The 16,091-nt window shown below is 37.8% G+C and overlaps 3 protein-coding genes across 4 annotated transcripts; 2 read left to right on the top strand and 1 right to left on the bottom strand.

The window, feature by feature from the left end:
• Nucleotides 1–1,644: 1,644 nt before the first annotated feature.
• LOC106659001 (Werner Syndrome-like exonuclease) lies at nucleotides 1,645–3,752 on the top strand. The gene is made up of 8 exons (XM_014381260.2): nucleotides 1,645–1,870; nucleotides 2,314–2,511; nucleotides 2,594–2,674; nucleotides 2,745–2,866; nucleotides 2,934–3,158; nucleotides 3,230–3,374; nucleotides 3,449–3,550; nucleotides 3,620–3,752. Exons 1-8 carry the CDS (start codon nucleotides 1,793–1,795, stop codon nucleotides 3,734–3,736), a joined length of 1,068 nt encoding a protein of 355 aa, XP_014236746.1. The 5' UTR covers nucleotides 1,645–1,792; the 3' UTR covers nucleotides 3,737–3,752.
• A 73-nt stretch (nucleotides 3,753–3,825) lies between these two features.
• On the top strand, nucleotides 3,826–4,754 carry LOC106659002 (putative lipoyltransferase 2, mitochondrial). The gene has a single exon (XM_014381262.2). It carries the CDS (start codon nucleotides 3,852–3,854, stop codon nucleotides 4,578–4,580), a length of 729 nt encoding a protein of 242 aa, XP_014236748.1. The 5' UTR covers nucleotides 3,826–3,851; the 3' UTR covers nucleotides 4,581–4,754.
• Nucleotides 4,755–4,896: 142 nt separating this feature from the next.
• On the bottom strand, nucleotides 4,897–16,004 carry LOC106659004 (ectopic P granules protein 5 homolog). Of its 2 annotated transcripts, XM_014381263.1 has the most exons (27): nucleotides 15,563–16,004; nucleotides 14,858–15,094; nucleotides 14,589–14,799; nucleotides 14,153–14,524; nucleotides 13,892–14,076; nucleotides 12,437–13,810; nucleotides 12,075–12,368; nucleotides 11,462–12,006; nucleotides 11,212–11,389; nucleotides 11,105–11,128; nucleotides 10,805–11,038; nucleotides 10,564–10,727; nucleotides 10,306–10,491; nucleotides 10,112–10,235; nucleotides 9,501–10,031; nucleotides 9,297–9,439; nucleotides 9,037–9,214; nucleotides 8,769–8,966; nucleotides 8,317–8,688; nucleotides 8,073–8,256; nucleotides 7,837–8,006; nucleotides 7,196–7,758; nucleotides 6,903–7,108; nucleotides 6,578–6,823; nucleotides 6,289–6,505; nucleotides 6,009–6,218; nucleotides 4,897–5,940 (listed from the first exon to the last, which is right to left on the bottom strand). In XM_014381263.1, the coding sequence occupies exons 1-27, from the start codon at nucleotides 15,584–15,586 to the stop codon at nucleotides 5,541–5,543; spliced, it is 7,770 nt and encodes a 2,589-aa protein (XP_014236749.1). In that variant the 5' UTR covers nucleotides 15,587–16,004; the 3' UTR covers nucleotides 4,897–5,540. The 2 variants fall into 2 exon arrangements, with proteins under 2 accessions (XP_014236749.1, XP_014236750.1); XM_014381264.1 differs by lacking the exon at nucleotides 11,105–11,128 and having other exon boundaries at nucleotides 5,541–5,940.
• Nucleotides 16,005–16,091: the final 87 nt, after the last annotated feature.

The raw sequence follows: 16,091 nt of genomic DNA, 5'->3' as shown, positions 1-16,091 counted from the left end.
GATAAAAAATAAAAAGACTTGACAGAAGCATGATCGAGCCGCGCTTGCTTATTTGTTTTATCGCTCAAGCTTACCTTGTCAATCGCTCTTATAACTTTAATTTATTCAGTGCGTGATCTACGTATATATAATAATACGTTATTTCAACACTGCTGAATTACACTGTACTTCCTTTGTTTCATTTAAAACGAATCGCGATTTTTAATCGAAGAATTTCCTGCGCACGCGTTCGAACCTGATCTACGCGGCGCCCTATCTGATGCTGCTGTGCGTGTCTTCTTAAATTTTCAAGTAATACCTTTCATCGACTCGATGGAATCGTGTTTACCTCTCATCGTTGTAATGAGATATTTGATATTGCGCGCGTCAAAAGTTCCCGTACTTTATAGCAATTTCTCCGCAGACTTATAAATTGCAATTTCAATATCTCTCCATGATTCTTGAAAAATACGCTTTTTTAAATCACGATAAATTAATAATTAATATTAATTGCTACATTACAAACAATTTTTATAATTATGTTTATAAACAGTACGTCTAGACCGATGTTTTTTTGTTTCTTTTTTTCAATTTTAATGGATAAAAAAATTAATTTGAAATTCGAAAACCACTGGGTGAAATATCGCACGGAGAACAACACACGCCTGGCCCATTTTAAAGTTGTAAAGTAAGATAATTGTTAACACAAAGAAAGTTTTTCTAGAAGCAGATACCGACGCACTTTCCCAAATATCTGACACGGAGATCGTTATGTCTTCCAGAATAATGATCTGAAAATCATTAAAAACTCGCACGGAGGATATGCACGATAGGACACGGTAACATGTGTTTTAAAATTTAAATTTTAACTTTAATCAAACACTCTTGTTGCACATCAATAATAAAAACGATTTAACGTCATTTTTTTCATAAAACCTCAAGATCTTAAACAATTGCTAACGTCTTCCGGCTATATTAACTACATTTTGATTTTTTGTAAAATAATTAATGAATTTTCAGCTTAATCTCTGATACTTTTGAACTCCATTTTTTTCTTCATAGAAAATCATATATATTAACAGAATTTGAATTGTTTTGGTGCAACGTAAAATTTTAACATTAAATCATCATAATCCTTTTCATTCGTCAAAATACTATGTACTCGAAAATGCGAATAATTGCCGAATCAACAACAGTGGTATTATTTGGGTGTTCATTCATGAGAGCAATCAAGATTGACGTCAACACCTTTCTCTACGAACCTTATGAACAACATGTTAGAAAAAAATGTGTGAGTCAAAAAATAATTTATTTTTACGTATGAGCTGTAGCACGATGCCAAATAATGTGCATTATTAAATAATCAAAAAGTTTTTACGATTGAGTTCCATTTGTAAATAATTAATAGTATCGATCATTTATAACAGAACTCGAAAAATAAGCCCTTTTAAACTCATTTTTTCATGTTGTTTAACGTTTTCGAATATCAACCTAATCGTTCAAGAAAAGGCGATTGGTTTTCCCAAAAAGGTACTTAACTAAAATTTCGCAGCTCTAAAATTGTACCGATAACTTGCTGACATGCAGTTCCAGAGCAGGCCGTTGAGAATCTTTAAAACGCCCTCTCTTGAAATTCAAAAGCTTATTTGGCGGGAATCGCGAGCAATTGACAGCGTCTGTGCTGCTTTCGCCGCAGCTGTGCAAGCATCGCCGTACAAAACGCATAAATAATAGTGAAATTTTAATCAAACTTGCGCAGCTCGTGCGATAAGATTAGCATTAAAGTATTCAAGCTCGATTACTGTTTTTCATCATGTCAAAAGTTGCCAAACGTCAGCCGCAATCAGCGATCGTGAAATCGCGATCGATCAAGTCTTGGCTCAAAAAGGAGGTTAGTGTCGATTAGTCAGTGGGCTTACAAACAATCCCCTAGGATGCACGCGTCTAAAGTATAACTTCGAGCTTGCTTATGCTGTATGTACGTGAGTTACTTCAAATAAAAGTTGAATATGTGCAAGCTCACTTCGAATGTCATCGGGCGGAAAAAAAACATTGTCACATTTTTCGTCTGCTATTTCAAATGTGTTTTTATTTGACTTGTGTACTACGTGCACTTTGTAAGCTGGCAGTTCGCGAAACGCAGCGCGGCAGCTGCGATAAGATATTAATAGCAGACAAGCCTCATTGCTCGACTTGTACATAACACCGAGATTAGTTATTACATCTTACGCTTTATTTTAAAAACCGTACTTATCTTTCTCTTTTCTCTTTTCATCATCATCATAATAATAATTGATCGTTGCTCGTTTGTAAATATGTTGATTCTCTTGTCAGTATTTGTCGACCGAGAACGAGAATAGTGCTGCCGATGCGCCCGCAGAAAAGACCGAATCCGACTACATCAAAGCTAAAGTGCTTGATCGTTCTTTGACCGTAGTTCTGGAACCTCTCAGTGAAAAAGTTGCTAATATTGCCATTGCCGACGAGGAGAATAAAAAAGTGAAAACACAACCAGTTGAAGCGGATAAAAAAGTGAGGATTTCGTTGTAGTTTTTTACTAGTCACATTTACAAATGTTGCACAAGTTATTTCAACTCTTCATTGATTGTTACAGAAAACATCTAAACAAGAAGAAAATACTAATTCTGTTCAAGGTCTTAGAAGGTCAGCTAGAAATCTTCCAGCTGATGAAAAGGTAAATTCATTATTATGGTTTTTGGACCAAGTTTTTTTATATAAATTTTAATTGAAATAATATTTTACAGCAAGAAAAAGTTAAAAGACCGAAGAAAACTTACATTGAGGAATTCCCACCAATTCTTTTTCAAGGGTCTATAAAATATACAAATGATTTTTATGATTGTGCCAAAATTTGCGACGACCTGCTGTAAGTTCATTTAGTAATATGGCAATGTTTGTGAACTTGTTGTTAATTTTATCTGTTTTGATAACAGAGCTGAAGTTGAAAAAAGCAGTGACCTCTGCATTCCAATAGGTTTTGACTTGGAGTGGCCGTTTAACTTTCAAACTGGCTCTGGTAAAACAGCATTGGCTCAAATTTGTCTGTCAGAGAAGGAATGTTATCTATTGCACATCTACAACTTAAAAAAACTACCAGCTAGTTTTGTTTTATTGCTCAGTCATCCTAAAGTTAAAATTGTTGGTGTTAATATAAAAAAGTTAGTTTTGATTAAATTATGCATGATCAGAATGACAATGATTTTATTAATAAAAAATCTATGTATTAAAGTGATGTACGGAAATTGACAAGAGATTTCAAAGAATTTCCTGGGCAAAAGGTAGTTGATGATAATTGTCTGGATTGTGGACCTTATGCAAATAGAATTCTAGACAGATCAGGTCGCTGGAGTCTAAAACGTCTAACTGAATTTTTGGTAAAAAAATAGTACTTTGATTATTATACTACCACTATTCAAATACATTAAATCATACATTTTTAATATTGCAGTTAGAAAAAAGTATTAGTAAAGATCCAAGAGTAAGAAATAGCAAGTGGCACATTCATCCTTTGAGTGAAGTTCAAAAAATATATGCTGCTACTGATGCATATGTAAGTAAAGAAAAGAATCAAGAACAGGATTTATGTATCTTAATTTATATAAATTTACTCTTTGATTAGGTCTCATTACTGCTATACCAGACAATAAAAAAAGAAGAATTACTACTAGAGGAAGCTGCTGCAAAAGAAGCAGCTGAAATTGAAAGAGCTGCAATTGAAGAGTCTGAAAAAGAATAATTTAAATAATTTATATTTTTATACTTACTTATAATTTTTATATCATATTATGTGTACAGGTATTCATAGTGCCTGAGTTTGATACTAAATTTTTTTAGTCTTACAATCATTGTAAATGGCGGGAAGAATTGTAAAAGTTTTATGGGCAGGTCACATGAGTTATAGAGCTGGTCTGCAGTTGCAAAAACATTTGGTAGAAAGACATCGTACACTGCAAAAAGAGGATACCCCAAACACTTTAGTATTACTTGAACATGATCCTGTTTATACCGTTGGGATTCGAAATAAAGGATATGGAGAAGAAGACGAAGCTCGTCTAAAAGCACTCAATGCCGAGTTTTATCGTACGAATCGTGGAGGTCTTATCACATTTCATGGACCAGGTCAATTGGTAGCCTATCCAATTATCGATCTCAAAGAATTCCAAACGAATATTCGCTGTTACGTGTCTCAAATTGAAAAAACAATAATACGGGTCTGCGCTGAATTTGGATTAAAAGGAGAGACTTCGCCCGATACAGGTGTTTGGATTGAAGATCGAAAAATTTGTGCGATTGGTATTCATGCAAGCAGATACATAACTAGCCACGGTTTGGCTTTAAACTGTAATACTGATCTTCGATGGTTCGAACATATAATACCCTGTGGAATTGAAGAGAAAGGAGTGACTAGCTTGAGCAAAGAACTTTTTGCAAATGTTACAGTAGCAGATGCTATACCTGTGTTGAAAAGAGCTTTTGCCGATGAATTCAGATGCGATGTTATAGAGATGGACTGTAGTGAAGTATCTAAATTGTTGACTAAATCTAAAAATCTTGGAAAAGATGAAGGTATTGTTCATTGATATTATTAATAATTGATAAAATTATATGACAATGATAAATATAATTGAATTGTACATAAAAATTAATTGTAAAAATCGAAATTATAATTAACTATTGATATTAATTGAGTTTGACTCAAATGTTAATCAAGCGAATTTTTATAATAAAATTAATAAACATTTGTGATAAAAATACGGAATAGCGTTATTGATTTATTTATTCTTTGATAAAATATTCTAATGACTTTTTTACAAATTAAAAAAAAAGAAGTACAAAAAAATGTCGACAGTGATAAATTCGTGTTTGAATAATTTATCAAACGAATTTATATTTTACTTAAAATTTATAAACTAGATGCATACATAAATAATTACTTTGGTTCAGTAGTGAGTATGTAACAAATAATCAATTGAAATACAATGAACTCTTACTCATCACCATTGATAGGTGTATATGATTAATTATTTTATCAATAATAATTGTATCTAATAATAATTTTAACAAATAACATTATACTCATGAAAAAAGTCAACTCATATATTTTTATAAATATATTTGATCGCATAATATGCTCATAACAATATATTTATATCGCAATAAAATACGTGATTTCTTAACGAATTTGTAAGCTAGTTCGTAAACTTGTGCAACAAGCTTCATTTTTTCTTATTTCATGAACATTATGATGCAACATCAATCGCAAAATATTCTGTACATTTTTTACTTTCTGGTCCAACACAAACGATCTATATCACGCGAGCCTAAAATCGTTATCGACTTTCAAAGTCTAAACTTTCTTATACCTTTTTACCCTTTCCATCATAGTTTCGCGTAGAGAAAAATAGATACAGGAATACGTCGTCGGGCGCCTTTTGTTTTCGTTTATCAACTCTTCATCAACACTCAGCAGCAAAGTGATCAAACTCGAACTCCATGCAATCGTGGTTATAATGAATAAAGCGGCGCCTCGTCAGCCAATCTCACTCGGTGATAGGGTGCAGGTACCGTTGAGAGTAGAGTTCAGCCGTCAGCGCGCCGCACACCTCGTTGCTGTTGTGCAGCGAGTTGGCCGAGTCACGTATGATTCTTATGGCTTGCTCGATCTCGTTCTTTAGCTCGGTGTACTGTTTGCTGCCGAGCAGACTCTCTAGACTCTGCATGGCTTTCACAGCCTCTGGACTCGGACGTACCTCGGCCGAGGCCTGCGACTCGATGTCCGAGCGCGGCGGCGCTACCCCGGGGGAATGTGGCGTGAAACGCACGAGCTGCGTGCTCGAAGTCGATTGGCCCTGGTCGAGGCTCGTCGGATTCGTCAGCGGTTTGGATTCTGGTAGTTGTGCCAAGCAGTACACAGCAAGTGCTCGGCTGAGAAATTTGCATCTGAAAAATATAACGCTTGGCTAGTTAAAACTTCATGGTAAATCGTAGCAAATACAGAGATAACTTACTTGTGAGATAGCTGAGAGCCTTTACGTAAGCCGATTGCTCCAAGTATATTCCAACCCTGTCCGGCATCGTCTGCGACGGCCATCAGTGTACGAGCCAAAGCTCGCAGTGCTCGAGCTGCCACGACCGTGCTCTCGTTGTATTGGCACTGTCTATAAATCAATTCCAGTGCTTTGGCCCACAATAACGGCATTTTTTCTTCGTTCGCCTCGCTGAGATGGAAATTCATTATAAAATTGAGTATCCAATACTTTTGTTTTCAATTTGAACAGCAGCACTTACGTTGGTTTAATAGCGCTGATCCACTCGATAAGATTCGTCAGCAGCATGCCTTCTTCCTTGATATCGGTACAGGAGGGCAATCGTTTCAAGAATATCGCATGAAGAGCTAGAACGCGACCTTCGCTCACTAACACTGACTCGACGGGCGGCTGGCGTGGTACGATTGGCTGTAAAACTCTTAATACCGCAGCCCAGGTTGGTCTCGTCTCTTCCACAACTGTTCACAACAATAATATTAATATTTTATGAAAATATTCCGAAAAAAATTAAATTAAGAACTAAGCATTACCGTTTTGTTTGAAATAAGCTTCAAGTGCAGCTTCCATAATTTCTCCAAGTGTTGCAGGAGCAGCAACGGCAAGACCGACTACACGCAGAATTCCTAACAGTACAGGACTAGATCCCGAGCGTCGCAACAGCCACTCGGCCCAACTCGAACGCAATTGTTCAGCCAATACCCCGGACTGATTTACCGAATGTAATAATTCGGTTACCAGCAAACCTGCTTCAGCTATTTGCTGAGATTCTGATACAGCTATTAAATGAAAACAAGGTGGATTATTGGAATCTTTCAAAAATCGTCAGTAATGGGAAACGCAAACAAATCAACTCACTGCCCACGACCGCCTCCATTTCGTCCAACATACGTGACAGAGCCAATGTAAATGCCTGGATATTGCTTGTTACGAGATTCTTGTGTCTCGTTGTGCAATTGACTAGAAGTTTCACTGACGATCTCACGTACATTTGCCGCTTTTTCAGAGTTGTCGGATGAAAATATACAACCGTCGTATCATAAGCAGCCACAACTTTCAGTAAACTGATCGAAAATATTTTCATTTTATTTTTACGAAATAACGATTAAAAACAAATTAAAAAAAGGAAGTGTAACTTCAATACTACATACTTATGGACAGCTATATCGATGGGATGAACATCAGAATTGGCTGTAGTAAGTACTACTCTTGGGTCGCAACTCATCACATGCCAATTGATAACTTGGTCGTAAGCTGCTGCATCGACCAGATGCCACGAGTATCGTTCGGCATCTTGTACAGCTTTCAGGGCTCGATCGTTTTGTCGTACGTTTGGTTCGTTGGACAATTTTACAAAGAGATTTAACAGGCAGACGTGAACTCTAGTCAGCAAGGCGGGAGATTGTTGACTCCCCAACAGTTCCGTCATCCATTGTTGCCAGTTGACACCGAAGAATATACTGCCCAGAAAGAGATGCGAGTCTGGCAGATATTGATCGATAACTTTTAGCATTAATTCGACATCGACCACTGTTGGATTAAACTTGTCCCAAGGAAGGCTGAGCATATTGCCGTGCACGACATTGAGTATGTGATCCTTGATCGATGGATGGGCGTAATTTTGTACGTAAAACTGCCAGACGTAGCAGAGTACGCGATTCGATGCTGGCATGGTGTCCGTGATGAAACGTATGCATTCGACGAACATTGACATCTGCGCCATCATAGATAAAAAGCAAAGTAATTATGAGTACATGTAAAGGTTAATTAAAGACTATTTGTGACTACTAACGGTGCGATTGGCGAATGGACCATCGGTTATGATCCAGGGAAGCAGAACCGATCGATCATCCGTCAGTTGCTGTATCCATGCTGCAGTAGGTTCTCGCAAGTTTCTTGTCCAATACGGTGTTATCCAAGGAGCAAACATGTCGCTCAGTACTGGCCAAATTTTTTCACATACTGTTGAAAAAAATAACAATAACGTATTAGATTATTTGGGCTTGAATGAATCAAGTCAATACTTACGTTGATCAGCTAAAGTACCGCGATCAGACTGAAGGGTGAGCACAACGAGCGCGTGACCAATCATACCGAGAAAGGTTGTAATAGGCTCGTTATAAATTCTGTACTTGGGATACAGACCGTACAAACCGTACTGCAGTCGTTCGGTCATAAAATGTTTTCCCAGCAACATGGCCGTATCGTGTATCTATGAAAGTAATCATCAAATTACAGAGAAGTTAAAACAAAAAAGTGCTCAATCACGTACCTCCTGTCTTGAAAGTAATCTCTGCTCCGTAGCGTATCGACGAATTTCCTCTCTGACTTTTGGGCCTTGCAAGGGCATCGGTGAATTTTTCGCTCGACCACTAAGCGCTCCCAATAAATCCCTCCAAACGTCAATGGAAAGGCTTTGACTCTCACTACCTCGTAGTACCGTTGTTAGAACCTCACCGTAATGTTCTGGAAAATCGTGCAGAAGAACTAGCCGTAAATGATTGCGAAACAATTCGTGCAAAACAAGGCGATCGTCTTCGGGATTTAGGCCAGCATTGCACAGAGCCCTCATGATTAAATCGATGAACGTCGATCGTTCGCTCAAGCGTGGTCGACGATAATTCAACCAACTTCCAACGTCGAACTAAAGGTTCCATAATTTTAAGAGTTACTAACGTCGTTGAAAATAGTTGAAATAATAAAAAATGATAATTCGTATCAAACCTTGGTGAGTAGTACGAAACATAAATCAATGTTGGATCCACTAGAAAGCTCAACAAGTGTTTGGTACATCTGCAAAAACGTTGATGCACCGCCCGCTACAGGTGTAAAATGAGGGCCAAGTAAACCACCGAGATAAGGCCGATCGATTATCGTAAGCAGCAGTCTTGGACCTTGGCTTTCTTCTCCGCTCACAAAAAGCTATACATTTTTAAAACTCTTAGTTTATAAATCGATATCTAATGAAAAAATTCAACTGACAACTACTCACCTGTCCTAATTTTTCGACACAAGTTGTAATTAATTGTTTTGTTGCTGGACACAAAGATGCTTCTTCGGTATAAAATTGAACGAGATGATAAAAGAGCTTAACACCGGACTGCTGTATGTTGCGCAAAATCGATGTGTTCTCCGTTGTCTTATTTGCTTGCAATTCGTGTTCTAGTAATCTGTAATCAATAAATTATTTATTTATTTATTTTTCATTATTTGACTTAAAAATAGATAATATGTTTAAAAAGATAAACTAACGCTATAAGGTGATCGATGAAGACACATCCTTGAGTGACTTTATGCGGTGGAGGTTGACTCGCTTTTACCAGAAGATTTTCGTACTCCGCTCGATTTTGACTGATCATCTGGTCAACGCCATCGCTGACTCTAGCTTCTAAAACCTGCAATGTAAAGTTAAATTGTAAAGCTCTGCCGTTGAAATCACGTCTCGACTATTCTTACTTTTATTCGAATGACGGCGGCGCCTGCACAATGAACGATCGGCGGCGTGCCTGATCGCGATCGCCTCTGGCCACTGGGTGCAGGGTCGCAGAGAGCGTGCAAAGTGACTTGGCTCTCCGTGTCCTTGTACAGTGTCGGCACGAGCTCGAGGAAGCTGCAGTCGATCGCCGTGTGCTCGGAAATCAAAAGATTGAAAGTCTGCGCGTACTCCATTATCAGTTTCAAATGTGGCTTCACGAGACCGACTAAGGCGTCGGGTTCGTAAATAGTCTTTCTGGGCACGTGCGGCACGACCTCGATGCTTTTCGACAACGGCGGTGCTGCGACTGGTAGCTCGTAGTTGTTCAAACGGTGCGAAATTCGCTCAATGGGGTCAGCGGATTCCAATGGGGTCGTGGGTGTTTGAGATGGTGCCTGTTGCGTGTTTGGAGTATTGGGTAAAGTTTGATGGCTGTAATTACACCAGTCTTGAACCAATTGAAACTGACTCTGCTTAACCGATTCGTAGTCGACGTACTCAAGCCATTGGTCCTGATTTCAAGTATGTAGAAATTCATTAATAAAGATTAAAAATTCGGGATTATAAATAACTTTTATTGTTTATTATTTACCTGATTGTTTTGTAAAATCAGTACTAATTTTTGTGACATATATTGAGGAGGTAGTGCCGGTAAATAAAGACCCGCTTCTTGCAGTCGAGGTTCATCTAACCATAAGCTCAGAGTCTTATAAAACCTATATTTAAAGTAAATATTAGCTATTTTACTTAGTCAGTTCAAAAGTAAGTATATAATTATAATCTTACTTGGCAGTATCCAGGTAAAAAATGCGCCTTTCATCGGTTATCGGTTTATCGTCATCTAAATCACTTTCACCTTTGGCTTGAAAATACTCCGTGGTTTCAAGAAGACGACTTTTAATTTTTTTCATATAGCTCACATTCATCATGCCTTCGAAAAACTTATTGCCGACTCCACCTTTATCTACAGCTCTATGAAATAATAATCCCGTAAATTTTCCATGCAGTCAATACAAAAGATAATATTACACATAATACACGTACCCTGTAGAACTAGGTACTCGAGCCAAGTAAAGGGTAAAAAGATTTTGCCAAAGTAAAGGCAATAAAGGATGGTCCATCGGTGTATCCAAAGCCTGCTGTGACCATCGATAAATTGCCAAGCTATTTGAATTGAACGACGGAATTTTCAAGGCAGCGCAGGTTTTCTATAAACAATAATGTATCAGAAAAACGACTTCTTTACATCTAGAATTAAAAAACAAATATAAATAAAAATGTTTACTTTCAACACTGAGTCGAGCGAACTTTTTGTTTGTAATCCAAGTTCACGAAGTAATTCTCTCCACAATCCTGTTTTTATTTCACGCTCAAATTGTTCAATGCGTAAAATTTGATAGGCCAACCAAACGGATTGCGATGAACAATTGCTTAGTAGACTTGGTGACTGCGCACCTCCTGTTGCCCAAGAAAAGAGAGAACCAAAACCAGAGCCTCCTGAACGCGTTGTTGAGATATTCTGGAAAAATAGAACATTGCGTTAACTAGTACTTTGGGAAGTGTTACTATTCGATCAGTAAGTTACCTCGTTACTTCCACTTATTGCTAGCTAATCAATGAAAATTTTGTCGATTAAAAAACGATTAAGTCTACATATTTACTTGTGGTTAGTTAATATATTTAAATATTTACCGAAAATAAATCTTGAAAAATGTTCTCGGTCGCTGCTCTAGCTCCTAAATGAAAGAAAGAAGCTCTCACGAGTATGTCCATAATGTACATTATACCCTGATCGCGATTCCAATCTGGTAATAGTACGAAGGTGTTGAGCCATAATTTTACCAAAACATCAGGATCTGACAGGCAAAATCTAATGGAGAAATATGGGGCATTAAAATTATCATAATACTTCCAAACGCTCAACATTAATTGATTAACAAACCTTTTGTGACATTGCAATTGAAATTCAATCATGCTGGCGAAACTTTTTAATATTGGTCCAGGAAAGTCTGGCGAAATGAAATTCTTGGCCATTTTCATATAAGTTTTATCCGCTTGGATCAAGCTCACGATCACCGATATGAATTTTTCATGTTTTATCAAAGACTCCGGACAGTCGAGAAATAATGGTACCAAACTATTTAAAGTTATTATAAGTTGTTTGTACTTGTAGTGGGTCTGCAACGTTTGAAGTAATTCAAAGCCTTTGTTGCAAATCAACGGCACCGAGTGGCCCATCAAAGTCATTCTGATGGCTACGTAACAAGCAACCGGCTGCTTGTCCCTGATACCGTTGACAAGTATCTCGAGTTTTGCATCGGCCTCGAGATCCGGTACACTCGAAAAGGCCTGACTTGGGTACGAAATCGAGTACTGGCAGACGGAATCGGACTGTTCGAGTTGGTGCAATCGCAAGCGAGCGAGCGTGTCCCAGGCCCAGTGCGAGAAGGCTTGCTCGTTACTCTGTGGGCGAACCATCGATGATACCTGCGGAAGGAATTTTACTGTATTGGTTTGTATTTTGCAAATAAAATTCGTTTTTTTTTTACGCTCACCTGTTTGACGCTTTCACTTAAAATCGAGGCAGTTTGAGCTGGAGTGTTTTCAGGAACATATTTTATTGTAAGCTCGACGATGAGTAGGGCCATTTGACGATGAAACTCTAATGGCAAATACAAATTATCGTAAGCATCGAAGCCCCAGTTGAGATGCGAAATGATCAATCGAGCCAAATGACTTTCGGTTGAGTTCAAAGGAAAATGATGAAGCCAATTAGACAGTATTCGTAAATCGTCATCTTTTGGCACCCACTGATTAATGCTAAGTTCCGTAAACAGATAAAGGCTCAACTGAAATCACATAAAAGGGCATTGTTGTAAATAATTTTTTCAAAAGCAATGACAGAATACTAAATTACCTTTCCAACAGACTCGAAATTGTCTTTGAGTTTGACTAGTATATCAGAAAGTAAGGACGGATACTTGATGGTTAAATTCGAGAGTAAAGATCTAGCGTCCTTCGAGCAGGAGTCCTGCGTCATCGCGCTGAGAAAGCCAATTTGAAAGAGATCGATGGTGGCGGCCCGAACGAATTCGTAGTCCTGGTACGTCCTAGCCATAGCCATATTGGCGAAGGTGGTAAGCAAAAAATAAGATTCGTCTCCCGGTAGATGGCTAAGTTTTTCTTCAAAAATCTTTCTCGTACTGGCAGAGTTTAAATCCATTTCCCATCCGGCTACGGCATCAGGATCGAGCAAATCATTCGGAACCGAATCCGTGTGCAAAATATAAAATATCTGCCAAAGTGTAGTGAGCGATACTATGCGATAGGGAATCGCGGCTAAATATTGCCATGCACCAAGCCGACGCGATGAAAATATGCAAAGCACTGCACGTAGAAAGAAGCAGTCGTATTCAATGTACAGTCTACTAAGCATCGTCGGATCGGTGACTTTTTGTTTTTCGAATGATTCCCACAAGTCGCTCACGTACTGCACGACGTCTCTGATCAAGGCACTCAATCGCTTGGCCAGCTGTCTGTATCTTGGTGAATCGTAGGTCTTTAAACCTCTTTTAAGAAGTCTAATAATCACCGTGGAAAAGGAGAATAGACGCAACATGTGGTGCTCGGTTATGGTGTTCCTATTCTGTTCGCTTGAAGCACTGGGATCGATATGCAACGCAAGCTCGAACAATTTGCTAAGAGGTATTTGATGCAGAATGGAAATTAGATCCATTTCGGACAAATTCGCTCCGGTATTGGCTATATCTTCATCTTCTTCGCCCTCCTCGTCGAGCATCACCCAAATGGTGTCAGACTCACCTGTGCCAGTATCTTGCAGAGATAATTGAACCTGTTCGAGAAATTGTTCACGTTCTTTCACGGGCATTAAGATTACAGCTAGGGTCGCCACAATGTGGTCGAGGTATGGATCGCTTAGAGGCGATGCACTGATGCTGCACTTGCGTTGAGCTACTGGTACTTGGACGAAACTTCGAGCCCAGCTTGCTACGCCACCGGGACACCGCAGAATATGACTGAGAATAAACAAATGGTCCTGCCAAGTTGCGACTCTTAATAGTACTGCTATAAGTTTTGATAGCCAGTCTCTTGTATCTATCACAAATTTATTATCCTTCAAAATTTTTCGTTGGAAATTGAATAAAATAGTGATGCACATTCTTAATTCGACTAGTTGCGGCATTGTATGCGAGCTATGCTGATAGTCTGTGAGACATACTGGAGCATTAGCCGTGAGATTCGCAAATTCTTTGCATGATATACAAACTCGCTATAAAAAAAGTAATATTTTTATAAAAGGTTTTCTGTGTTTACAATTTAGTATGATTTTTAATAATAAAATAATTTTTACTTGTATGTAATGATCAATTTGAAGTCTTAAAATTTCAGCTTCATGGCCATGAAGAGCCTGAACATTATGTAGAGATTCTTTAATTGCAGAAAGATTACGAGTCAAAGCCACTAGGGTTTGTTGATTAAAATGGGCCACCGAATACTCGTGTGTTGCACTTACAGGATTACCATCTTGACACTCACCTGAGAAATATGAAAAGTAATTTTGTAGCTATTATTATTGGTTTAATTTTATATTTATGTGACTCGTAAAACTTACCACTCTCAGTAACTGTAGCTTTATCAAGGCACCAAAGTTGCTTTTGTGTTTCTTTACAGGCAATTTTCAAGTTCTCCATTTCATGAGCATTGACAATTAAATTGTTTCTTACACGTAAATAACTCATAAGAAGCTCATGCAATTTATGTTGTTGTCTGACAGCATGACTACAAAGTTGAAATTCAACAAATTCATTAACAAATGATTCAACAACGCTTAATTCTTGATTACTGTAGAGCGCTGTCAATTGTCCTTCTGTAAATGGTTTTACAGTTTTTTGAATAGTACTAGTGGACATTGTTTTCCTAGGAGAATAATCTGACTTGCTCATATCTACTGGTTTTTGATAGTTTTGAGGAACTAAATAAGAAACTGAAAAAAAATGTAAAGAAAAATTAATTTCTTTAAATAAAAAATTTGAAAAAATTATTCATACCTGTTAAATTGTGTGATATATTATCCATGATTGGAGCAGTAGGCGCTGATTCCAAATCCATTGCAGAAACACTAGCAATTGTTTCTTCAACTGATCTTTCCAAATCTTCAATCTCTGGTGCTGAAGGGACAACTGGTAAAACATCTTGTGTAGTTTGAATTGGTGTAACTGTGTCAACTTCATCAACTGATATAATTTCTGCTTTGTCCATCTGTAAACCAAACGATTTATAAAATAAAAATAATTGCAAAGAAAAAAATTTATCTTACCAATGTATTCAAGTTCACTTCTTCTTCTGCATCTTCAATCAGAATTCGAGTATCTTCTTTCTCATATATGCTAGTGTCGATAGCTGCCGAATGCAATTCACTTTCCATATTTTCTATTCCTTCACCCTTTGGATAATTACTTGGTGACTCACCCAACAGACATTCAAACTCTTCCAGTGTTGGTGCATCTGGTATATTACAGTCAATGGCTAATGACAAACTGTGTTCTTTTTTTTTCTGTAAATATATAACGATTTGTTTTAACTAAAAAAAAAATTAATTTGGCATACTTAATAAGATTTGCAGAAAAAATTTTACCAACGCGAATTATTTACCGCGTTTCTAAATATACTAGTGGTATTGAATATTCAATAGGCTTGGCGTGCAAACGAAAGACAATGAATATAAGAAACGCTGACGCAAAGAAAACTAAATGAAATTGAATATCTGTACACTAAATACAGGCGCTGCACTTTGATATGGGGTATGACTTTCTTAGAAATAATAGCTGGGCTTTCATTGCCACACAACTGCAAAACGATCGATGACATTGTGTCAAACGAGAGAATTTTTCACATTTGCAATCATATGATATGATAAAAAAATGAATCATTTCAATGAAAACAAATACAAAGAGACCTGTCCGTTCGTAGGAGGTGCAAAAATTGCGCGAGAAATAAAGTAATAATAAATGTATAACCCTACCTGCCGAGGACGCTGCTTCTCCATTGTGAAACTTTACTTTTATTCACGTCACGCGTCAACAATCACACTGCGAACTTGCACATAAACATTCGAAGTTAATCCACACCAGCACTCGTCGTGCAATTGTTTTTCTTTTTTGCTTTCACGCCACGGAGTTATTCACGGCATGATCGTGCAGCGAGCATCTTGTCATCTTCTATGTACAACAACGCTGAACGGGCTATAACACATTTTGACAGTTCAGTCGAGTCGGAGCAGCAGCGAAAACAACACAGCTGATTATACGAGCGCGGAAAAGGCCACACTGCGCAGTACACGTTCGAGATTGCATTGCACTGCACCTGCGGCAGCAGCAGCATGAGTTTCGAGTTACGGCTGCTGCAGCCCAAGCGGGCTTAACTATATATCATTGTTGTTACTTGTGTATGTTGTTGGCGCACATGAATAGGTAAATATACGAGATGGACGTCGATAATGTTGCTACCTATTTAAAAAACTAAATTCTCATGTATCTAGAAATTATTATTTT

The sequence above is a fragment of the Trichogramma pretiosum genome, unplaced genomic scaffold, assembly GCF_000599845.2.
Source record: "Trichogramma pretiosum strain Unisexual culture from Peru unplaced genomic scaffold, Tpre_2.0 scaffold2, whole genome shotgun sequence".
Taxonomy (NCBI): domain Eukaryota; kingdom Metazoa; phylum Arthropoda; class Insecta; order Hymenoptera; family Trichogrammatidae; genus Trichogramma; species Trichogramma pretiosum.
Note: the sequence above shows the minus strand (reverse complement) of the source record. Positions and strands in the feature narration are given on the sequence as shown.